Source organism: Alnus glutinosa, chromosome 3 (assembly GCF_958979055.1).
Source record: "Alnus glutinosa chromosome 3, dhAlnGlut1.1, whole genome shotgun sequence".
In the NCBI taxonomy this organism is placed as follows: domain Eukaryota; kingdom Viridiplantae; phylum Streptophyta; class Magnoliopsida; order Fagales; family Betulaceae; genus Alnus; species Alnus glutinosa.
The window spans coordinates 28,159,830-28,184,055 of record NC_084888.1 but is presented as its reverse complement, the minus strand read 5'-3'; the positions used below and the strand labels follow the sequence as shown (position 1 = coordinate 28,184,055).

Below are 24,226 nucleotides of genomic sequence, written 5' to 3'. Positions count from 1 at the left end.
TGCATGAAACGCGTACGGATATAGCAGAAAGCCAGAAGGGTGGACCAGGTTGTGGTACTTCGTTAGTTCATGCAAAAGATTCAATTGGAAAAGGTTGACCAATTGGACTTCTTCTCCAGATCTTGTGCTAGTGCTACATGGGGTCCATCTCATTGTCACCGCTCCATCGAAGAAAATAGTTGAATTGGAATAGTTTAACCTACTTCTTCTTCTTTCTCAAAATAGATTAAACTTTTTTATTAGCATTATCAAACAACTTTTTTTACCTGTCCAGAAGAGTTACCCTTACCTATGCAACTCCAGCTCTAATATTCTATTTAAAACAGTCCACCATGAAAGAAAATGTGAAATTCCATAAATTTTATGCACTTACACTACTGCAGAGAATAATCTTGGCACCTCACTCCATGAAAGTTGCTGGAACATGTTCATCATACAAACACCACGATCTCGAACTATGTTCACAGATAGATAAACGGTACTTTTAAGTATATTTATATATTAATCTTTGTTGCCCCTAGATCTCCAAAAGCATGGGCTGGAATCTTCGTCAAAGTACAACACTAAAACTATCTGCTTAATTTCATGCATATGCGTTATATAGATACATCCAGCCCATCAGCAAGAAAGACGCACAAAAAAAAAAAAAAAAAAAAAGAACTACGAAGAAGGCATGCTAAATGAACACACACAGATACATTTAACACTAAACAAGCATAGATACACCCAGCTTCAAGTCAAGCTCCAAGTTCCCGTTCCCTTCCCTAGTAGTACAAACATTTGAACTGAAAAGCTGAGCCACCGAAGTCACCGCCAAGCATTTCCGGCTACTCTGCGCTGCCTTGGCCTTGGCGGCACTCGCCTTCTTAACATCCGAAGATGAAGATGAAGATGTTGAAGGCGATGACACTACTGGCAGTACCGAAGGAATTTCGAAGTTGGTCCTGGCTTTCGACCCCCTCAGCCGCCTCGCCGCCGCGTCGTAAGCACGCGCCGCATCCTCCGCCGTATCGAACGTGCCCAGCCAGTGCCTGCACTTCCCTACACGGTCACGTATCTCCGCCGACCACCTCCCCCACGGCCTCTTCCTCACTCCTCTATAGCTCTTCTGCACCGAAACGTTCCCCACTCCCTTAACCGTTTCGGCACCGAAACGTTTCGAAAACGAAACGAAACCGGCCGGGTGCTCGGGCTTGTCACCGATTTCTACACTTTCCTTTGCGTTGCTACCTCCGAAGAGGACGTGTTGGCCCACAACAGCAGCGATTCCATCAAGAACCGGAGGCTTTTCCTTTCCGGATTCCGTTTCTTTGTGGTCGACACCACAAAGAGAAAGGTCGGCCGAAACACCGGAAAAGCTGAACGGTGTTTCGGTGAGAAACCTTAACGGTTTGGGTGTGTGAAAGGGCTCGGACCTGGTAAAGAACGGAACGGTTTGCAAGGCTTTCCCGTCCATCGTTGTTTTGAATGGCCGGGACGAAACATGCACACACGGCGAAGGCTGACAGTGCATGTAACAGTATATATAATACCAAAGAAAATAATAATTTATTAACCGAGATTTTCTTTGAAAAAGATTTCATTTTGATTTAAAGATATTCCTGTCAATATCGATGAGACCGTAATCCCTTATTATTTATTACTTGTTTGTCTATCCTTGGCAGGAGGTATATACCTAAATGCGTAATGTCTAAACTACCCATACAAATTGCTGAACCTTTAGCGAGCATTAAGGGTTAGCTCAGCAGGGATATGGATGGCATTGTGGAAGAAGTGAAGGGTAATTAGGAACAAGGCGATTTGATGTTCATTAAGGGGGTGCATAATCTCGAGGATTTGATAGGGGGTTAATAGCCGTTGGATTACTCAATGTGTTGAAGATCAGAGGGCGTCACGTTGTCGTCAAAGGAAAAGATTGTTTGACCGCTTGGGCTTAGCTTTTTATTAGCTTTATTTATTTAATTAATAGCAAGTTGATTTGCTTTTTCTTTAGCCGGAGGCAGATTTGGGTGTAGCGAAGGTATTTGGTAATAGCCCTGAGGAATCACTTGATGAACCGCTAAGTATGAGGAAGATGCCGTTGGATGATGTTAGGAGGACTCTCTAGATTGACATATGAAAGGTCCTGATCTTGTCAATCACTGGGAGTTGGGTCCCACTGATATTGTCGGTTTAGGGGGTGGGGGGGAAATCTTTGACAAAATTGTTGATCCTGACCGTGTGATCTTTTGGGTGATGTAGAGGGCAAAATCTTTCTGTAAATGTTGTAGCTTTAGGTTTTTAGGGTTAGCAAAAATCATGAGTTCTCCGTCCTTTTCAATCAAGTCTTTTTGTGAATGTTGTTATAATCACACTCCATGGTATACTATTTATATTATTCTCTTCTGTTAAAGTTGTTGATGAAATTTGATCACACAAGAAAATATAACTAATTTCCCCCAATGATTTAGATGGACTCAATTGATTAAACTAATTACATGTCTTAGGAATATGATTTAAAAAGTTAAAAATATTAATATATTTATATTAATCATACAAAACATAGATACATTCTATCTATGTATCTTCATAAAACTAAAGCATGAAGGGACCACGTTGTAGCTAATCCAAGTCGTGGACCAGTACTCGTGATAAGCATTAACAATAAACTTAATTAAAGGCCCTTGGTAAATATTTAAAAAGTGCGAGTATACAATAAGGACACCTTTGATAAATAATAATCGGTTTAAGAATTGCTTGGAATAGTCATAGCCATTCCTGATGTGCCATCGTGATTGTGGCCGAGACCGCCTTCAATGTGTATTGAGAGTGGTCGTGACTATCTTTGATGGTACTGGGAGTGGCACTACCCCTGGCTCGAAACCTCTCGGCGTCCACTTGAAAAGCTTTAGGTGTGGTTCTGGTTTCTTTTTCTTTCTTCCACCTATAAAACGACTTTTGGAGAAATATCTTTTATAACTAGGGTGTCTTAAGAAATTTTGGCAAAATATTATTTAATTTCAACTATAAAATGGGAGATGATACACTTTTATCTCTTGTTTATCTTTTGTGTAAGAGACTAAATACACATACATCATTTGTATATATCGTATACATCTCTTTTTTAAATTCATTATTGAATTTGTGGGACTACAGGTTAATTTTATGTGGTCTCACATATTTAATAGTGAATTTACTCATTTATTGTCAAGAGATAAATGTGTATCATCTCTCATACACATTCTTATTTTTACCAAATCATAACCTAAAGCATTATTAAATATGTTTTTCTTTTGTCTTTTGTTTTTTTCTTTTCAAAACAAAAATATAAACAAACAAACTAATCATAAAACACTCTTAAAACACAAAAACAATTTACACATTTTAAGTCACGTTAACACATTTTTTCTTCTTCAAAACAATAAGGGGTAATTACCTTTTCCCCCATGAACTACCGGCCTATGTCATTTTGCCCCCACGAACTACCACTTCGACCAAAAGAGAGCATCAAACTACCATTTTTACACACTTTGTCCACTTCCGTCATGAATCCTGTTAACTTGGATGGAATATGCCATTTTTTTTTTCCGTTAATTTCGATTTAAAGATCAAAATACCCTCTACAGTAATTAACAAAAAAAATTAAAATTAAAATTAAAATTTAAAAAAAAAAAAAAAAAAAAACCTAAAGGAAAAGGGGTGGCGGCAGAGGTGGCCGGGTGGCTCACAGCCCACCCTGGCCTAAGGGGTGGCCGCGAGCCACCCTAGAGGTGGCCGAAAGCCACCTCTAGGGGTGGCTTGCAGGCCAGCCACGACCTCTGGGGTGGCCGCACGGCCGGGGTGGGCCACGAGCCAACCCTTTACCTTCAGTTTTTTTTTTTAAGACGAGGGTATTTAGGTCATTTTTGAAATTGAGTTAGGACATTTAAGTCTTTGCATGAATTAGATTGACGGAAGGGGGCAAAGTGTGTAAAAATGGTAGTTTGATGCTCTCTTTTGGTCGAACTGGTAGTTCGTGGGGGCAAAATGACATAGGCCGATAGTTCATGGGGGAAAAAGGTAATTACCCCAAACAATAAACAAAAAATGAATAATTGCACCATTGGTCCATATGGTATGCCATAATTATTTTTCACTCCCTATGATTTAAAAAGTTCATGGGAGGTCTTCGTGGTATGCAACAATTACAAATTGATATCTGGCGTCAAATTCTGTTAAAATTTTTAACAGATTCCGTCAAATGCTACGTCAGCGACATGTGTCGTCAATAAGATGGCGACACGTGTCCATCTCAACAAAAAAAATATAAATTTATTAAAAAAAAATAATAATAAAAAGTAAGGGTGGCTGGGCTACCCCTTTGGGGGTGGCTTGGCTGCCCCCAGCCACTGGGGGTGGCCGTCGGGGGTGGCGCGCGGCCACCCCCAGGCCACAGGGGGTGGCCTTTGGGCCACCCCAGGCCACCCATGCTGATTTTTTGTTTTTGTTTTTTTTTTAAAAATAAGTATTTTTATTTATTTTTAATAAATTTATATTTTTTTATTAAGATGGACACGTGTCGCCATCTTATTGGCGACACGTGTCGTTGACGTGGCATTTGACGGAATCTGTTAAAAATTTTAATAGAATTTGACGCCAGAGATCGATTTGTAATTATTGCATACTACGAGAACCTCCCATGAACTTTTTAAACTATAGGGAGTAAAAAATAATTATCCCATACCACATGGATCAATGATATAATTATCTCAACAAAAAAAAAAAAAAAAAAAAAAATTATTAAGCAGACTCCTAAACCTAGTGCTACCATTGAAAAGGCTCTCGGCCTAAACACTCAACAGTCGGCATAATCAATTACAACCTGTAATCAGAACTTTTTTTGGGAAGCTCACCAGAAATTGGCAGGTACTAAAGGTCATGACAATTGACAAAGCTTCGATTTCGTACAAATGATTTATGGACTCCCAGTTTGATCTTCTAGCTGGTACTGAAAAGAAGGAAATAGAACCATCCGATGTAAATGATGTCATTGTGTACTCTTGCCTAGACTTGTCTTAATTGGGTTCATTTCCTCTAAAGACTAATAAATTAATCCAGTTTTGCCTTCAATAAGAAACCCTAGAAATGCTTCCTCCCTTCTAATTTAGATCACTAATTACAAGCATCAATCGGAGAAGAACATCAATATCATTGTTGGGTAATTATCCTATTGTTATTAGGCTTAGACTTCGGAGTGGCCCAGTGTAATTGGGCCACATATTAGAGCCGGCCCATTACTCATGACTCTCTCGGAGTGATGAGGGTCCTGCTCGGATAAGAAGGCACCTCTCTATAAGAGAGGTTGTGCCGAGCATCCGAACAGCTCGATGCTCGACTACTTACAGTCATGTCGAGCACTCTTCGTAAGACTTTGCAGACATCTAAGGTGAAGATTCTAGCATTTATTAGGATTTATGAGCATTTATTAGATATGAGATTAGATGGTCAAATCAAGTCAAAGTATAGAGGGAACTATAACATCACGCATTGTTTGGCAGGTTGGCTCATCATGCGAAGGAGTCAGGATACAATAAATGATAGCTGATCATGTCAAATCTCGTCCAGTTCACTCACGACGAGTGAGCAATAGGCTGATGAACTATGAAGATCAGCCGTGCAAGCTCGTAGGAAGAAGGTGGTATAAATATGAGTCATAAATTTAGTAACACTTAACTTCTCAGTTGCATTTATTATTTTCTCCTATCAAAACCCTCACTGACTTAATTATCGGAGGAAGCACCACCGGCCAACTCTAGGCAAGCATTTGTTCTTTTGCAGGTTTTTGTTTGTAAGCACAGTAGACGTCCTCGGATACACGGTCAATTGAAAGCTGATGGTTTGTTGACATGTCATCATCTGGAAACTGTACCAACAATCATAATGCAAAATTTGTGTGAAACTCAAAGCCATATCTTTCCCAAATTGTTCACAAACTCTTATATTTTTTTTTTTATAAGAATGTAACTAAGGCTTTGATTATTTCGACGCAAAATATTTTCTTTTGAAAAAATACTTTTAGTGTAAAAAATATTTTTAGGCGTTTGACTCGTACTAGAAATTAGTGATGACAAGGGTGGGGATTAGTAGCGGAAGCTGATCGAGAATAAACTACGAGAAAGAGTGCATGCGAGAAGGAAGTTAGATATCTTGGGCTATGAAATAAAAGTTCAAACTTGATAAAATGATTTACAGAAAAGAAAAAAAGAAAAAAAAAACATTTTACACGGCTTAAAATGAGATTTTTCTGGTCAACTGAAAATATTTTTGGTTTGACTAAGATTTATGATATTACGAAATACCTAAATATAGGAAAAAACTTTTTTCCAATAAATTTTTATGTCGAAACAGACGAAGCTTAAGATAAACTAAGATTCGATTCGATATGGAATTGTTTAAATTAACATCCTACTAATAAGATTGAAAGATTATCAAATAAATTCAATTAAACTTTTGCGTGTTCAACTCCATTCCATATTTTTTATTTTTATTGTTTTTAAATAATCATATCACTTGAGCTCAATTCAAGATTGGCTCCCTAAGGTTTCCTTCTTGTAAAGCATGATTCAACCTATATATATATTGCTTAAACCCCTAGTTTTACGATTGAGTTTAGAATATTGGCAATATCTGTACTAGCTTCTTCTTGCAACCTGCTTGCCCGAGCAATGATTTTATCCACCAGCACTACAATCTGTCTTCCTAAGCCCGGAGGAAATTAAGGGGAACCCCAAGATAACTCACAATAAGAGAACCCACACTATATCCAAGAATACTCAGAATTTGCTCAAATTAATTATTATAATTTGAAGAATTGTAATTAGTAGATAAATATTTTATATATAATTCTAAAGGATCTTGATTTGTGTTTTCAATTATATATATAAAACATCTCTAGTAAGCCCTCTATTTTAAAATTTTCATCCAAATTTGGTGAAAAACTCAAAAAAGTCCACTTCAACAAACTGTCTATAATTTCTCTATTTTGTCTTTTGTCAGAATTTCACTCCAAATTTGACTCACAAATTTCATAAGCTATTGACTATTTTATTACTTCTCTCTCATTTCAATTCACTTTCCCTCTCTCTTCATTTGTTAAGAGTGATTGCTTAAAACTAATAAAAAATTAATATTTAGTTGAAATAGAGAAATATTTAGAGAGTTTGGTGTATGAAGTTTGTTAAAAGTGATAGATAAAATAATAAAAGTAGATTGTTTAGTTAAAATTTGGAGAAAATTTGAAGAGCTTGCTCACTAGGAATAGCTTTTAAAGTATTAACTATTAAATCCCCTTCCCCATTTAAAAAGATGAATGTCAACATATTTGAAATAAAGAAGATTATATGCATGGCATAATTTAAAGTTTAATTTTATGTTCATTTTAATTTATTTTTGTTTGTTTGTTTTCCCTGAATGTAATATATTTTCGTCATTTATCACCTCTTAAATCAAATCAAGGTTATCCAAAAAAAAAAAAACAAAACAAAACAAAAAGAGAAAAAACCACACTCGTCTAAAAATACAACTCCATTAAGTTTCAGCTTAGGTTTCGTATCTCAGACCTTTATTTGGATCGCCTTTATTCGAGGATACATATTGGTTTATTTTATATCATAAGTATTAGGGTTAATTGCATTCTTGCTCCATGTGGTTTGTAAGTTTTATTTTTTGCTTCTTCAGTTTTACTTTTTATCATAGGTGGTATCTGTATTATGGGAAAAGATGCAAATGATACCTCCGTCTATTTTTTCATCCAAAACTAACAGAAATTCAAGTTAGCGCCACGTGGTACCATTCAAAATACGACACGTGGTCATAATATATATATATTTTTTAATTTTAAGGCTTTTTTTTTTTTTTTTAAAATAATAATAATTTTTGGAGTGGCTCCCTTTTAGGCCACATGGGGGTGGCCGGGCACCCCCATTTGGCTTGGGGGTGGTTCGGCTACCCCCGTGGCCCATGGGGATGGTTCAGCCACCCTCAAGGGCAAAATGGGAAGCCAAAAAATGTGAGGGTTTTTGACCACGGGGGTGGTTCGGCCACCCCAAGAGCAAAACGAGAAGCAAAAAAATGTGAGAGTTTTGCCTTGGGGGTGGCCGAACTACCCCCATAGGCCACAGGGGTGGTTCGGCCACCCCTAGGCCAAATGGGGTGGTTGGCCACCCTCTTGTGGCCCAAAAGGGGTGGCTCCCTACAATTTTTTTTTAAAAAAAAGCATCAAAATTAAAAAAAAAAAAAAAGTGTGGCCACAAGTCGCATTTTGAATGGTGTCACGTGGCGCAAACGTAGATTTCTGTTAGTTTTGGATGAAAAAATAGACGGAGATACTATTTGCATCTTTTCCTATAGCACAGGTACCACCTATGATAAAAAAAAAAACTGAAAGGAACAAAAAATAAAAATTAGAAACCACAGGGGTAAGAATGCATTTAACTCTAAGTATTAATTATAGTTACAACAATTTCCTCTCATATTTGTACATAGCGGACACGTGAAAATACTACAAAAGCAAGCTTTGAAATCCTAAATGCATGCAAAACTATGTAATTTAACTTGTTAATCAATGCAAACACACTGGGAAAAAAGATGATCCCATTTCTATATCCATATATTAAATCATTAATCACCAAGTGAGATATGATGGAAGAATGCAAAAAAAAAAAAAAAAAAGGGTCAGGAAATGTAATCCAAGAGAAACCATTGAGACAAAAAAAAAAAAAAAAAAAAAAAAAAAAAAAAAAAAAAAAACAGGATTATTTATCGGTGACATTTTCCCACCATGATGATCATCTAGAACTTGGAAGTCAATCTTCTAACTAGTCCATGCACATGCCTCAAACAACTCTCTTTCTTCTCTCTCTTAGAATGTGTTTACAGACGACCGACATTCTTTTTTTTGTTTCTACCGAATGTTTTTTCAAATATCAAAATAAGCGTACGTAGGCCACTCACCATCACCGGCCACCTTGAAATATGCCCAAAACAACGCAACAACACCATGGTTCCCTCTCCTCGATCGTGTGTGCGAGAGAGAGAGAGAGAGAGAGAGAGAGGTGTATTGAAAAAAGAGAAAAAGATGGGGTTCCCAAGAGAGAGTGAGAGAGAGAGAGAGGTTGAGGATTGAAGCACGCGATGGTTTTAGTGTTTTACACTCCCTTTGGAGTTTGGACCGAGGGAACTTTCTCTTGCTCGGGGAGAAATGGACTAAAATTTGCATTTGGGGTTTGGAGAAAGAAAGAGAGAGGAAAATGGTGGGAAAATCCCGAGAAGAAAGAAGACAAAGAAAGTATGTTATCATGATAGCTTTATGATTCTTGTATCTTGGTGTCTTGTTGTACATTGGTGCAAGTTTCCATCTCCCTCGTTGCAAGTTTCATGGCCTGTGGGAAATGTGAACCGAAGTAATTGCCCAATTTGTTGTGTTCTCTTTTGGGTCACTTTGTTGCGCCACTTTTGGATATTTCTTAATTTAATTTATACCTTGCTTTTACAGTTTACTTTCATAATTAAGAGTGGTAATAAGAAGGCTGAGATGATGAACAGTAGTAAAATAAAATGACTAATGCCATTTAGGCCTTAATTGAAATTGCGTCAAACAGATTAAAAAGTAGTTTTACTAAGTAAAAAGTTCTATAAAATAAAAATAGGTCAGTTTGATAAAAAAAAGCTTAAAAAGTCTCTATTTTTCTTTTACTTTTTTCTCTTAAAAAAAAAAAACCCAAAACACACTTTAAAAAAAGGCTTAAAAATTATAATGCTTTTTCTTCAAATTTTTGATTTAAAAAAAATTTATATTTTTTAACGTAATCCCAAACAAACTCTTAGTAAAATGTTATACAACTTAATAATTGACAATGATAATCAGACATTAGATCAACACTTACAAAAAAATAAAATTAAAGTTTGATTTTAATTTCCATATTATTTCAATTACGACAGTTATATATATATATATATATATATATATATATATATATATATATAATATTGTAGATTTTTAAATATCATTAAAAGTCTAAAATTTACTGTCCCTATTGCAAATTTATTATTTGTAGCCTTGTAGGCTGTCGGCATGGTTAGAACTTCTAAATTTCTAACGCTACTTGGAAAAAAGAAAAGAAAAAAAATCTAGTATTATCATAGTTTGGGACTGGGGAATAGCGTGGGGCTGACCAGATTCAGCTTGCCTGACCATATTGGGTTCAAAAAATGGACTCGAACTAACCCGTTTAGAGACTCCTAAGTACTCTGCCCTCAGTTTTGGCCCTCAAGTTAAGTTTCAGGCCCCTAAATTATAACAGCACCCCCAAAATGAAAAAATAATTTTTTTTTTTTTTTTTTGGGCGCCTCAATTGGTAAGTGAGTATATATATATAGTGCAAGTATAAAAAAATGTTTTGATGTTATATAAAAATTAAATTTTTTAAATTATTTTGTGTTTGAAATTGTTTAATAGGGTTCGTTTGCATTGTGAATTCGCACATTAAAAGTGCAATTTTAAATAAAATTGTAGAAAATATATCGTTTGTAAGTGTGTTTTTAAAAATTGGGAATTATAAGCAAGGGGTTGTGATTTTAAAAACACATAATTTTAAAGGTTAAACTGTTATTTTAATGGTGAAACTGTAATTTTACCAAACGTTTAACTGTGTTTTCAAATCGTAAACCCAAACAAACCATAATGCCTTTAATTTTTGAAAAAGTCTAAACATCTTCCTCTTGTCCTTCTCTTATTAAGCTTTTTTTTAAAAAAAAATAAAAATAAAAAATCATTCATTAAATTTGTAGGATCGGCAAATGGGTGAATGTGTGAGTTTTATAAATCCAATGATTTATTTTTTAAAAAGTTGTATGGAAGAAGGAAATGAGAAAGACAAATATCAATTCTCCTCTTCTTCTTCTTCTTCTTTCTTTCTTTCTTTCTTTCTTTCTTTTTTCTTTTTTTTTTTTTTTTTTTTTTTTTTTTTTTTTTTTTTTTTTTTTTTCTTTTGTGAGTGTGTGTTAAAAAGCAAAAAAATTCTTCAAAAAGCATAATTGTCAAACGAGACTACAACTTTATTATGAGTTGTAACTTTGTAGCTTTCGGACAAGTAGCTTTTAAAAGTCGTAAATAAATTATTTCCTTTGGTAATTGGGAAGTAGATAAAGTGTGGAATCAACAAATAGTAAGATGAGATCGATATTGACAAAATATGAGAGTAGAGTTGTGACAAAAAAAAAAAAAGAAAAAAAAGAAGAGGAAAAATAATTAAAAAAATTAAATAGTTATAGATAGAGTCGAAATTAAGTAAGGGATAACATTTTTTTTTTTTTGAAAATTAGAGTATTTTTGAATAATTAAGTTAGATCTTGAATTGCTTAAATAATTAAGTTACCCTTCTCTTCTCTCAAACAATATTTTTCATCTTCTTTTGGTTTTACTTTTTTTTAATACAAAGGTGCCTTCTAAATAAAAAAAAGATGGTTCTCGATCTTGATCCTAATTTAATATTAGAGAAATGCTAGAACATCTATTGTGCCAAGTTAGTACAGAATGATTCAATAAAAATCATAGTAGATGCTTTAGCATTTCTCTCTCTTAATACTATTTATTTGATTATTGTAGATATCTTTCTTGATATTCTCTTGATCTTTATTTAGTTTTATATTTTCTCCTTAATTACATATTATTGTTGTTCCTCGATCTTTCTTTATTCTTTTCCTAGCTCGTAGCAAAATATATTTAAGGTAAGCATGTTATATATGGTCTGAACTTATAAGATAGTTAATTGTTTTCATCACTAATTAAATATACTGCCATTAAGGGTTTTTTGGAAAGTTATTTCTTAAGGGCTTTTTAGTGCTATTATTTGAGGCACTGTTTCTTGAAAGGCCTTAAGCAATTGCCTTTTAATTGCACAAAATTGCATGCGAAAAAAGAAATTCATATTGTTTCTCTTGAGATTCTAAGGCCAAAGAAGGGATTGAGTGTTATGAATCTAAGCTCGTAACGGGATAATTTAGGTTCTTAGAGGGAACTTGAACCTCACAAGACAAGTGTTAATTTTGATTAATTATTATTTTCCTTTATATATTCATAATATAACGATAGCCTTTAAATAGAGAAACTATTACTATATACCTATGAAAAATTAAGATTGAATCATCAATCAAGCGATTCTTATGAAAATGTTCTTATAGAAATACATACCTAATATGATTAGAATTGACTTATACTACTTAACGTGGAAACAACACGCGACTAACTAGCTAGAAAATAAAAGGAATAACGGTTACATGGAAAGAAATAAAATAGTTATATATAGCACTCTTAGCAGATATTTATATATTTTTTCAAATCAAGACAAGATTGTAACATTGAGATCGAGTGATATTTCTCGATCAAGCAGAAGAAATTGGTTGAACATGCATAACTTTTCTCAATCACCTAGAAAACATGTTTGGAATGATATTATTTTATCAGTATGAACATGTTACAGTTCTGATCACTTGCAACAAGACAGTACTGAAATTAGCATTCCTTGTTTCAGTTACCCATGTCGATCAAGTGCCGGCAAACATTGATGCAGAATCTCAGCTGCCTTCTCCAATTCCTGCTCTGTGATGATCAATGGTGGCACAATCCTAACAACATTTCCTTTTCCAGCAGTTAATACAAGAAGGCCAGAATTTAGACAAGCATTGACAAGCGGCGAGGCAGACACATCCAGTTCTATCCCAACAATAAGGCCTACACCTCGTACTTCTCTCACATGAGAATTTCCTCCTAGCTTTTTAATCAGCATCTCTTTAAAGTAGTGACCTTTCTTTGAAACACTGGCCAAAAAGCCAGGTCTCAAGATTTTATCCAAAACGGTAAGGGCGGCTTTACAGACAAGGGGGCCGCCGGCAAAAGTGGTTCCATGATCTCCATAAGTTATGGCGGAGGCAACTTTTTCAGTCACTAGCACAGCTCCTATGGGAAGACCTCCGGCAAGAGGCTTGGCAAGTGTCATTATATCAGGGAATACATCATATATTTCATGTGCCCAAAGATAACCAGTACGGCCCAATCCACATTGAACCTATGAATTAAATAAACATTTTTTAACAATCAGCAGTTGAACTGTACGTGGTCTAGCCAAAAAAAACAAAAAAACAAAAAAGGAAAAAAAAAATAAAATTTAAAGTTAAATTCTTACACGAACCTAAATTTAAACAAGATAAACATAATGACTTTCGTTAATTAAGCAATCTCTAACTATTTGTATGGCTACGTGTTAAAACATTCCAACATGTCAACTTTATCCTCGATGCAAGAGGACAAAGATCTTAACAATTTTGCTGTTTAGATCGTTAAGAGAGCTCTTATAAACTTATCCATCCACATGGACGAACCCATAGATAGACAAGGGGGTCTCTACATTTTTAAATTATCTTTATTAAGTTAAATATATATGTATTTTTAGGCTTAAAAATTTAGTTTGACCCTTATTTAACATAAATTTTGTCTGAATAGATCTCGAACAGTGCACCCACTTGTTGAAGCAGGTGAACCTCATAAAACTTTGCTCACGTACATTTGTTCGGATTGCAGAAAATTACTAGGAATCTGAATCTGACCCAAAATGCCATGTATGTGCAACTTGTTATCTAAATTACTGTACATAATTTATATATTTCCAAAATGAATAACGCTGCGTCGTATATACGTACCTCGTCAAAAACCAGGAGAGAACCAGAATCATCACAAGCTTTACGCAAGGCATATAAGAACTCCTTTGTTGCACTATATACGCCGCCTTCACCCTGGATCGGTTCCACAAACACAGCAGCAATTTTTCTGCGCTGAATCAGTTGTGTTGCAGCTTCTATATTTCCGTACTCCAAGAAAGTAACTCCGGGCATGACGGGCTCGAAGGGTGATCGGTAATTCTCTTTGCTCGTCAACGCAAGGGACCCCATAGTTCTCCCATGGAAGCTGTTGCTAAAGGAAACGAACTCCGTTGCGGGCTGTTTCTCATCGGGGCGTGTAAATCTTTGAAACTTTCTTGCGAATTTTATAGCAGCTTCGTTAGCTTCTGTTCCGGAGTTCGAGAAAAATACACGATCAGCAAAAGAAGAGGCCACAAGGCGTTTTGCGAGCTCCACCTTCATCAACAACACGTTTGCTTCATGGAGTTAGAAATTTTACTCAGAACGAAGATAATTAGATGAAAAGAAAAGTTTAATTTCTACCTGAGGGATTGAATAAAAGACATTGCTGACGTGGGTGAGCGTAGCGGCCTGCTCTGTTACCGCCCGGAGCCAATCAGAGTCGGCGTGTCCGAGCACGTTCACGGCGATCCCGGCCGACAAGTCCAGATACTCTCGCCCCTCGGGATCGTACAATTTACAGCCTTTGCCCCTGGAAAGCACCACTGGCACTCTGGCATACGTTCCCACCAGAACCCTCCCCGCCGCCTCCATCACCTCCTTACTCACCCCTTGCTTCTTCACGGAACTCGGCGCCTGAACTTCCACGTTGGCGCACGCGCTCACCTGAAGGTGCCTGATGCCCGGACGGTGGAGATGGGTAGCCGGAAAAACAGGACGGTTGAGAGAAAAGTACTGGAGAGAAGTCATCGTTATTTGCGGTTAATTGGTGTTGTGAAATGAAGCAAGCGTGTGGGGGGTTTAAATAGATGAAAAGAGTTTGATTATAGGGAATAGAATCGCTGAATTATGTAGCGTTTTAGGCACACAAAAACAAAAGTAGAGCAATAATAGCGAAAATGCTGCACTGATTCGATTCTGATGGGGGTGAAAGGGAAAGATTAAGATAATCAGTTTTTGGTGGAAATTTGAGTTTGCTTACGTGAAGGCTTCAGTTTGATTGGGTTATTTTACGTGGCAAATATGGAGGGAAAGCGAAAGGATTACGTCAAACGTGGTCTTTGGCTCTTCATAGGTTTGTAAAGTCGCAGATTGTTCTGTCGCATGACGCTTCCCGTGCCTCCAATTAACTGCTACGAGTCATTGTTGACGTTCAATACTCCATATCATATTCTCTGCATGTCAAGAAACGAAAACGTACGTGATTAATTAATTCCTTTGAAATTTAATTAACGTTAAACAAAGTGTGTGTTTTCCATTGCAATTTTGTAGAAAAAAATTTAATTTTAAATTAAATCGTAGAAAATAGATAGTTTGGGAATTCCTTTTTTTTAAAAAAAATTACAATTTAAAACGTAAAAAATCTACGTTTTCAAATTGCAGGTAATATGATGTATTTTTTAAAACAAATACTTTTAAAAGCTATTGCAATTTTATTATTACTTAACTGAATTTTTAAAAATTATATTTTTAAATTTTTATTTTTAAATCGCAAACCTAAATAGACTCTGTTGGTCCGCCAATTGCAAGAGAAAAGATAAATTTGTGATGAGTCAAAAAATTTAACGGAACCAAACTACAAAGCTGAAGAATAAATGGACTCGGACCTCTACTTGGCCCAGACCCACTAATGAGATTATGGGCTTTTGGGTTCTTAGTGCACAAACCCATTGCCTCTCTTTCAAGTTTTCTAAGTAGAAATGGGCGGTTTTGGTCTTCTGAATTTCGTAGACTTATGGGCCATAGCCTACCAAAACTAATGGTCATTCCACGGAGACAGAACTTTCTAAATTCCTCTAAATTGGGTCGGATCTTCTTACCCATTATCTGTAATGTGCTTTTTCAGCACGGGAGAAGCATATGTTATTAAAGTTCAAAACGAAATAGATCCTCAATATTTCATAGTATTAATTTTATGATCAGAATTTTAAGTTATGAAATAACTTCATAAAAGAGTATTGAATTATACGCCGTTTTGAGATAAGTGTATTGAATTAGCAAACGTCTTAAACTGGGGTATTCACGTTTCCAAACGTCTCACTTAAGAGTACTCCGTTAGGATTTGCTGTTAAATTCTATCAAAATTCTCAAAATACCATTGTTTTTTGTTTCTTTTTTTAAAAATATATAATTTAAAAAAAAAAATCAGATATGGGTATTTTTGTAAATTTCATTAAATTCTTACAAATCTTAACAGAGTAGCTTTAAGTGAGACGTTTGGAAACGTTAATATTTCACTTTAAGACGTTTGCTCGTTTTATAACCTTATCTCAAAACGGCGTATAATTCAATACTATTTTGCGAAGTTATCCCTAAAGATAATGTATCTAATGATATATATATATATGAAGTTAAAATTACCACATTTTTTTGTAAAATTCAAATAATATTGGATGATGTATACCGCTATAAGTAACAATTCATACAAGTATTCTAGAAGCCGAGTTGGAAGAAAATTTGTAACAAATTTGTGTCCTTTCCGCAATTTGCATTCAAACCTTCCAAGTTCCAACAGGACAAGTAACCGCATGGTAATAAAGTCAGCAATAAATATCTGTCGGAATATCTTTCTTCAACAGCTTTCTCCTTAGCATCGTCAAATCTGAATAAGATCCCTTTTTCGCTTCGTGTTCAGGTAACATTTCATACAGTTTCTGTTATTATCTACTGTCAGAAAGGTACCTAGTTTCAGATCTTGGTTCTCTGTTACAATCATGTCTGGAATTCTTCGGAGAGAAATCTCCGACATTATCGTCTGGCCGAATGAAACTGATTCGAATTTTATATCTTTCCGAATCTATTACTTATGTGCCCTTTGAAATTTGAATGCGTCTTTTGCTGGGTTTTGTGTCTTTGTTCTCGTAGTAGGTGTCGTTGTTTGTGGAATATAATTTGAGATAGCTTAGATGAGATGATAATCTCTTTTTCTTCTTTAATGGATCCTTCAATTTGATATCATTCATTTCCATTTGTCCTGATTTGAACTCTAATATTTGTGTAATGGTTAGTCCTCTGGCTTCTTGCTTCTTTTTGCATTTAAGGTTTGATTTCTGAAGCATAAATTGGCTGCTTAAAATCTGATCTGGGAAATTTATTTGTGAATTTGTGAAATTTAATATACTTATAGTTTCTTAATTGATTATCTACAGCACATTCTGCATTTTGTTCTTGGCTTTGTAAAAAAGGGGAAAAAATTGTGAACGAAACTGTGGGGCAGAGTGATTAATACAAGGTCTTTTCCCTGTATTCTAAACTGAAAGTGCATATTGGTGCATGTTTGCCACAATTTCAGGTGGTTGATCATTGTTTTCTGTAGTTTTGATGGATGGTTTACCAGACCATTTAGTTTGGGAGATTTTGGGGAGGATCAAGAGAACCAATGACAGAAACTGTGTGTCTTTAGCATGTAAACGTCTTCATGAGTTGGACAATGAACAGAGACAATCCATTCGGGTCGGCTGTGGATTAGACCCTGCAAACGAAGCTTTGACTTCCCTATGCAATAGGTTTCCAAACTTGGCAAAGGTGGAGATAGCTTACTCTGGTTGGATGTCCAAACTAGGAAAACAATTGGATGACCAAGGGCTTCTCATCCTTGCCAGTTGCTGCCCTTCTCTGACTAATCTTACCTTAAGCTACTGCACTTTCATTACAGATGTGGGTCTTCGTTACTTGGCTTCTTGCTCCAAGCTTTCTGCTTTGAAGTTGAATTTCACCCCTAGAATTTCAGGTTGTGGCATATTGTCTCTTGTTGTGGGTTGCAGAAATCTAGCTGTTCTCCACCTTATCAGATGTCTGAATGTTACCAGTGTTGAATGGCTTGAATATCTTGGCAAGCTTGAAACACTTGAGGACCTTTCAATTAAGAATTGCAGAGCAATTGGGGAAGGTGATTTAATTAAGCTAGGTCTTTGTTGGCGAAAACTGAAAAGGTTGCAATTTGAGGTGGATGCTAATTACCGATATATGAAAGTTTATGATAGGTTAGCTGTGGATCGATGGCAAAAGCAATGGGTCCCGTGTGAAAATATGCTGGAGCTTAGCTTGGTGAATTGCATAATCAGCCCAGGGAGAGGTCTTGCTTGTGTGTTGGGGAAGTGCAAGAACTTGGAGAAGATTCACTTAGATATGTGTGTTGGGGTAAGGGACTGTGATATCATTGGCTTAGCTCAAAGATCAAGAAATCTTCGGTTCATTTCATTGCGAGTTCCATCCGATTTCTCGCTGCCTCTTTTGATGAACAATCCTTTGAGATTGACAGACGAGAGTTTAAAAGCTGTGGCTGAGAGCTGTTCGATGCTTGAATCAGTGAGGATATCTTTTTCTGATGGAGAGTTCCCTTCATTTTCTTCATTTACATTAAATGGAATGCTTACTTTGATTCAAATGTGCCCTGTTCGTGAACTTGCTCTTGACCATGTGTATTCATTCAATGATCTTGGGATGGAGGCCCTTTGCTCTGCTCATTATCTTGAAACCCTGGAACTTGTCAGATGCCAAGAGATTAGTGATGAGGGTCTGCAGCTTGTGAGCCAGTTTCCCCAATTACGCGTTCTAAGATTGAGCAAGTGTTTGGGGATTTCTGATGATGGCTTAAAGCCACTTGTTGGGTCATACAAACTGGAATTGCTGGCTGTTGAAGACTGTCCTCAAATTTCTGATCGAGGTGTTCATGGAGCTGCAAAATCTATCATTTTCAGGCAGGACCTGTCATGGATGTGCTGATCTTGTCATGGCCTCTTATATCAAACCAATGTTTCGTTTGTTTACTTTTTTCAGCATTTTCGCAAGCATCCACTTCTTGTGATCAATCCAGAAATCCTTTCTTTGCATTCGTTTTTCCTTGTGAATGTAATATATTTAGTTTCTGTAATTAGGTGAATGATTTTTTATTAGTTTAAATTTGATTGTTCATTGACTTGCCTTCGTGGACTACCATGTACCTTGCAAGCTTTTTTGCCTTAGGGAGTTGAAGAGCCTTTGCAGTAGCAGACTGTTGACTTGTTGGAGCAGATTGTCAAAACCTGGACCTACCGGTAAAAAGTATAACTGGCTGATATGTTGAGCATATTGCCCATTTCTTACATTTTGTATATATTTCTGCACTGTTTTTATTTTGTGTTGGGATGCTTACACCTTTTTCAATTTTAAGATCGTCCACTCTTTCTTTCTTTCGGATCAGGAGTGTAAATGATCCTATCTTGTAACCCCTTTTCTTATTCAATTTTTTATTATTTTTTTTATTTTTTTAGAAAAAAAAAAAAAAAAAAAAAAAAAAAAAACCAGAAGAGAAAACAACACAAGTACCGTAAGTGTAGTGAAAGTACCAAACTGATCATGTCAGCAAAAATTGTTACTTAACAAACTGGAATTTGGATCTTCTCCATTTTTGAAACAATAACTCTTTTGTATTATTGCCAAGAAACCAGCATAAATGACCTCACAAAGAGAAAGGTCTAGGGAATAGAAAGCTCCCTAAAAAGTTGATTACAAATAAACATTAACCCTAGGCATCAAGCTAAATAGTTTCAATAAGATTATTATGTCCACACTAGCATAAAAGCAAACATCTTAATTAATTAGAATTGGGAGTAACATCAGTTAAAGTGCCCAGCCAAGCAGGTGGCAGCATCCCAGTCTGCTCATGCACAGTCTTCATCAAAGGCGGCAGAGCACTGTATATCTCGGCGACACCCTTCATGGCTCCATTTGTGCCATCTTCGCCGCCTTTTCCGTTGGACCAAATGCTAATCTTGGGCTGCAATCCATGGACTGCCTCCGCATTAATCTTCGCAATGTCTTGGAACATGTTCTTGTTGATCATCATGTAGTCCCTTAGGGCGGTGTAATTTCCTCCGAGCTGTTTCAATAGGGTGTTCAAGTAAAAGCCTTCAGCTTGCGCGAGTGCGCTAATTCCTTCTGCCTCTTTCTTCTTTGCATATAGCTCACTGTTCGCCGCTTGCTGGCGAGCATAAAAACTCGCATCTGCGCTTGCCTTCTGTGCCTCGGCAACTTTTTGTTGTTCATAAAAGACTGCATCTGCTGCTCTTTGCTTGTTGTACAGCTCCCAATTTGCCTCTTGCACCTGCATATATCATCAATGTTGCGCTTATTAAAGAATTCAAGTTACAATTGGCGATTATCACTTATGACTGTAACTTAATTACAGTTGAAAACTATTACTTAGTTGTAGTTAAATAATCAAAAATCTAACACAAAGAAGCGAAAGCAAACTACTGTATATATACCTTGATTTCGTACTCCACAGCAGCCTTACTGAGCTGGTCGGCTTTGAGTTTCTCGATCTGAGTCAACGCGTTCTTCCTCTCCACCTGGCACTGCAACTCAGCCTCCCTTAAGGCCACCGCCTTTGCCGCCTCCACCTGTGCCAGCTCAGAAGACTGGGCCCACCCGGCGTTCCTAGTGGCCAACTCAGCATTCGACTGGACCTGTTCAGCTTCCTTCTGGTTCTTAAATATTTTCACGTCAGTCTTAACTCTAATTTCCTCCTTCTCGGCCTCTCCTTGCCTTTGAGTCGATATGATCTTCGTCTCCGCGTCAATTTTCGCAGCGTTTTGTGTGGTTTGACCTTCCCGCAACTTTGCTCCGATCTCACCCTTCTTCTTCGCCTCGGAAACATCAATCTGTAACCAAACTCACTAATTTCAAATGTCGAATAAAAATTCTCCTAGCTAATTAAATCATCATTGGTTATATATGAACACAAAACTGAACTGTGAACTAACAAAAATTTAGAATCATATAAAAATAAAAAAAATAAAAACTTCAATTATAATCTTTTATTTTTAGTCATTAAGTACTTAAACTTTTAAAAGTACCAATTTATGAACACAAAACTGAACTGTGAACTAACAAAAATTTAGAATCATATAAAAATAAAAAAAATAAAACCTTCACTTATAATCTTTTATTTTTAGTCATTAAGTACTCAAACTTTAAAAAGTGTCAATTTAAGATATTCATCTTTCAATTTTTTTTTTTCAATTTTAACTCTCCCTTAGAATTTTTCGTTAAATCCTGTCAAAATTTTCAAAATATCCCTCAATTTTTTAGGAGAAAAAAAAAAAGAAAAAAAAATGCAAAAATTTAAGTGTTTGTTAGAATTTAACCAAATTTGCAAAAATTGCTTGAATCTCTGAGAAAAAAACATAGAGGTATTTTGAAAATTTTAATAAGATTTAATGAAAAATTATAATGGATATATTGTTGAAATTGAAAAAAATTGAAAGATATATACCATAAATTAACACTTTTTAAAATTTGAGTACTTAATTATAAAAGTGATTGAAATATCGGAAATTATAATTGAAGTTCTTTTTTTTTTATTTATTTTTAAAAAAAAAAACGTAAAGAGAGATTTTGAGAAGAATGGTGTACCTTGGCTTGATTGGCAGCCTCCATCTGGGTTTTCTGGCCAAGGTATGAGAAATATTCATGCCCACGCACATCAACGAGCTGTTTGACGTTAGCGTTGTAGATGAGAAGCCCAAACTGATTGAGTTCAAGCTGAACCTTTTCGAAAACCTCTTTCTTGAATTCCTTGGTACCCTTGAAGATTTCCTCCATGGTCATGGAGGCGGCAAGCACACGTGTCTCGCCCTCGATGATGCCCCGAACAAGCTCGTTCACATGGTTGGAGAGCTTGTCGTGGGGGGAGATGAGCTTTGCGTAGAGGAGGAGGCTGTCCATGTCATCGACACGTGGGCCGATGGTAAAGACGGCGGGGAGGACGAAAGGGAGCTTCTCATCGGACATGGCCTCGACCTCGAAGGTGTAGTTCACTGGGGACACGTCAAAGCGAGAGCACTTCTGCCCCGGCAGGACCCATGCCTTCTTCTCCAGGCGTATGTCGTCGATGCCCCAACCGGTGATGGCCAGGTACTCCGACGGACCGGCTACTTTCCACCACATAATTGCTTTGTGTCAGCAGAGACAGATCGAGAAACAATCCGAGAGATTGGGATGGCCGGAATAGTGCTAGGGTTTATGGGAGGCTTTTGAGTTTCGTCTATATATCTGGAATTAAAGTACGTACGTACGTTCCTTGCTAGGGAAACAAATCCCATGTACAACAGGTTAATTTATAATATTTCCAATCAATCTCAGTCGTTCATCTATTGAATCTCCGCAGGACATCGATCTACGTTGGCACCCTTTAATGAACGGTTAAGATTTTTATGTTATATATAGGAACTAATATTGAAAAAAATCCGTCTCGTCCTATATATATATATTGAACAATTTGAACCCTTACGAGTAACAACAAAATTCTACTAGGATTAACAATTCTATTGCATTTCAAACTAGGGAGTCTTATATACTAACGTTTCTCTCAATAATAAGAAAAAAATAAAACATAAAAAACATTTTAGGTCCTTGAATTACCGTTATCTACTTTTATATTTATGCCACGAAACAATGTAACACGATCATAAAAAAGTACAATTATTTAAAAATAAAATAAACGGAACAAAAACAAAACAAAAAATTTAAAAAAGCAAAGGCAGCCAAACTATCCTAATTAACCTCCAGGGCTGTCTCGATAAGTTTTAAGGCATAAGGCAACAAGTTTAATTAAGTGAGACCATTTTCATATATTTAAATATTAATTAAATTAATTTTATTTTAATATTTTTTATTATTTAATATGTCAATTAGAGCACTCTCTTGTATTTGTAAAATGTATTTTAACACTTTTTTTTTTTTTTTTTAATATATATAACTTATTAGATATAGAATGACTTATTAGTTATTACTTGATTCAAAGACATAAAATAATAAAATTTAAAGAAAAATAAAGAGAAAAATAGAAATAAGTTCTATAAAGAATGATTTGTAATAAAACATAATACGGAAAAAATTATTGGACATTAAAGACTCACCGAAGATGTAATTCTATTGATTATTTCAGCAGGCAACATGAGTATGCTACTTCCTGCAAGAATCCATTCTAATGGTTTGTCATGTTCCAACACAAATAATGAGAATTTATGCACTTTGAAGACTTTTTATATTTTTCTAAACATTCAATTCAAATGAACGTTAGATAATAAATTATGCACGTTGGACTAATTTATGAATGTAAAAATGAGGCTTTTAGAAATAGTAAATAAGGATGTTCCAATAATTTATGGTTTTTTTTTTTTTTTTTTTTTGAATAACGAGACTTCGAATTTTTAATTACTTTTACCATGGCCTTAATTAGAAACTATTTATTAAATTTTTACCATATTCGAGTCTTAAATTTTTTTTTTTGAAAATAACCTTTATTGTACAATTATTAAGTGAAGGCCTTAATTAAAGAGTATTTTATTGACTTACCATATTAGAGCCTTAAAATGTTTTTTTAACCTTAATTTTTTTTTCTTCTATATATATTGTATAATTATTAGCTGGGGGCCTTATTCAATTGGGAGCCTTAAGCAACCGCCTAAGTCGCTTAAGGCTCGAGCCACCCATGCTAACTTTTTCCATAGTCTGTGACGGTTGTTTGGCCAACCCCTATTTTTTTTTTTTTTTAAAAAAAAAAATTGATTTACTATTTAATTAGTTTTAAGAATATTTTGGTGAAAAATGTTTAAAAGAGATCATGTGACCTCTTTACCGTCCATTTTAACATCATGAATTGCTAGCAGCAAAGTGGCTTATTTGATACAGGATGATAGTTTGACCGGCTCAAATATCACTTTTTATCTATAAAAAGAAAAGAAATAATAAAATTATTTTTTTTTTATTTTTTATTTTTAAAAAAAACACTTGAAAATTTGATGTAATAAATGCAAAAGTGATACTAGCTAGGTGAGGAGCTAAAGTGTATATATATATATATATATAAAAGAGTCGAACAACGGAGTCTTCTACAGTGTCAGCAATGTGGTGTTTAATTAATTGCTCTTCCGTGAGCTACGCCCTTTCTAGATTTTTGAATTTTTCTTCTTGAGCATCAAACGCAATATTATCTATATATGTAAAATATATTGCTATTAAATGTTGCCAGAGAATTTTCCAAAAATACCAACCTCTGAGCATATTTTAGATGCGTTGATGCCGTGTGAAAGTTCATATATGAAGGTAGTTAGTATTATTCTCAAACCTTAGAGCTAGAGGTGCCTTCCAGGTACCTTCGGCAAGGTTTCAATATCACATAGAGGACTGTACGTACGTAGCTACAGAAGCCTGAAATTACTGAAGGCTATTTGGTTAAGTAATCGAGTGATGATCGTGTAATATTCCTATTCTGTGAGGCCACGGCTAAAGCAATTTAAAACCACTTGCCAAAAAGAAGTTCAAGCTTTCAATTTCTGTTCAGGCGCCATGAAATATATAGCAATAT

General features: G+C 35.6%; 4 protein-coding genes across 8 annotated transcripts; 1 reads left to right on the top strand and 3 right to left on the bottom strand.

The window, feature by feature from the left end:
• Window positions 1-582: 582 nt before the first annotated feature.
• Window positions 583-1,480, bottom strand: LOC133862289 (ethylene-responsive transcription factor ERF084). Its single transcript, XM_062298058.1, has one exon. It carries the CDS (start codon window positions 1,454-1,456, stop codon window positions 707-709), a length of 750 nt encoding a protein of 249 aa, XP_062154042.1. The 5' UTR covers window positions 1,457-1,480; the 3' UTR covers window positions 583-706.
• A 10,830-nt stretch (window positions 1,481-12,310) lies between these two features.
• On the bottom strand, window positions 12,311-14,716 carry LOC133863864 (acetylornithine aminotransferase, mitochondrial). Its single transcript, XM_062299985.1, has 3 exons — window positions 14,236-14,716; window positions 13,714-14,148; window positions 12,311-13,082 (listed from the first exon to the last, which is right to left on the bottom strand). The coding sequence occupies exons 1-3, from the start codon at window positions 14,620-14,622 to the stop codon at window positions 12,549-12,551; spliced, it is 1,356 nt and encodes a 451-aa protein (XP_062155969.1). The 5' UTR covers window positions 14,623-14,716; the 3' UTR covers window positions 12,311-12,548.
• Window positions 14,717-16,364: 1,648 nt separating this feature from the next.
• Window positions 16,365-19,079, top strand: LOC133865007 (F-box/LRR-repeat protein 14). 2 transcript variants are annotated; one of them, XM_062301466.1, is made up of 2 exons: window positions 16,365-16,507; window positions 17,165-19,079. In XM_062301466.1, the coding sequence occupies exon 2, from the start codon at window positions 17,194-17,196 to the stop codon at window positions 18,595-18,597; it is 1,404 nt and encodes a 467-aa protein (XP_062157450.1). In that variant the 5' UTR covers window positions 16,365-16,507; window positions 17,165-17,193; the 3' UTR covers window positions 18,598-19,079. The 2 variants fall into 2 exon arrangements, with proteins under 2 accessions (XP_062157450.1, XP_062157451.1); XM_062301467.1 differs by having other exon boundaries at window positions 16,368-16,507; window positions 17,022-19,079.
• Window positions 19,080-19,234: 155 nt separating this feature from the next.
• Window positions 19,235-24,184, bottom strand: LOC133862285 (flotillin-like protein 3). Of its 4 annotated transcripts, none has more exons than XM_062298052.1 (5): window positions 23,913-24,184; window positions 22,776-22,828; window positions 21,271-22,046; window positions 20,121-20,516; window positions 19,235-19,957 (listed from the first exon to the last, which is right to left on the bottom strand). In XM_062298052.1, exons 3-5 carry the CDS (start codon window positions 21,802-21,804, stop codon window positions 19,448-19,450), a joined length of 1,440 nt encoding a protein of 479 aa, XP_062154036.1. In that variant the 5' UTR covers window positions 21,805-22,046; window positions 22,776-22,828; window positions 23,913-24,184; the 3' UTR covers window positions 19,235-19,447. The 4 variants fall into 4 exon arrangements, with proteins under 4 accessions (XP_062154036.1, XP_062154038.1, XP_062154037.1 ...); XM_062298054.1 differs by having other exon boundaries at window positions 23,987-24,184; XM_062298053.1 differs by lacking the exon at window positions 22,776-22,828.
• Window positions 24,185-24,226: the final 42 nt, after the last annotated feature.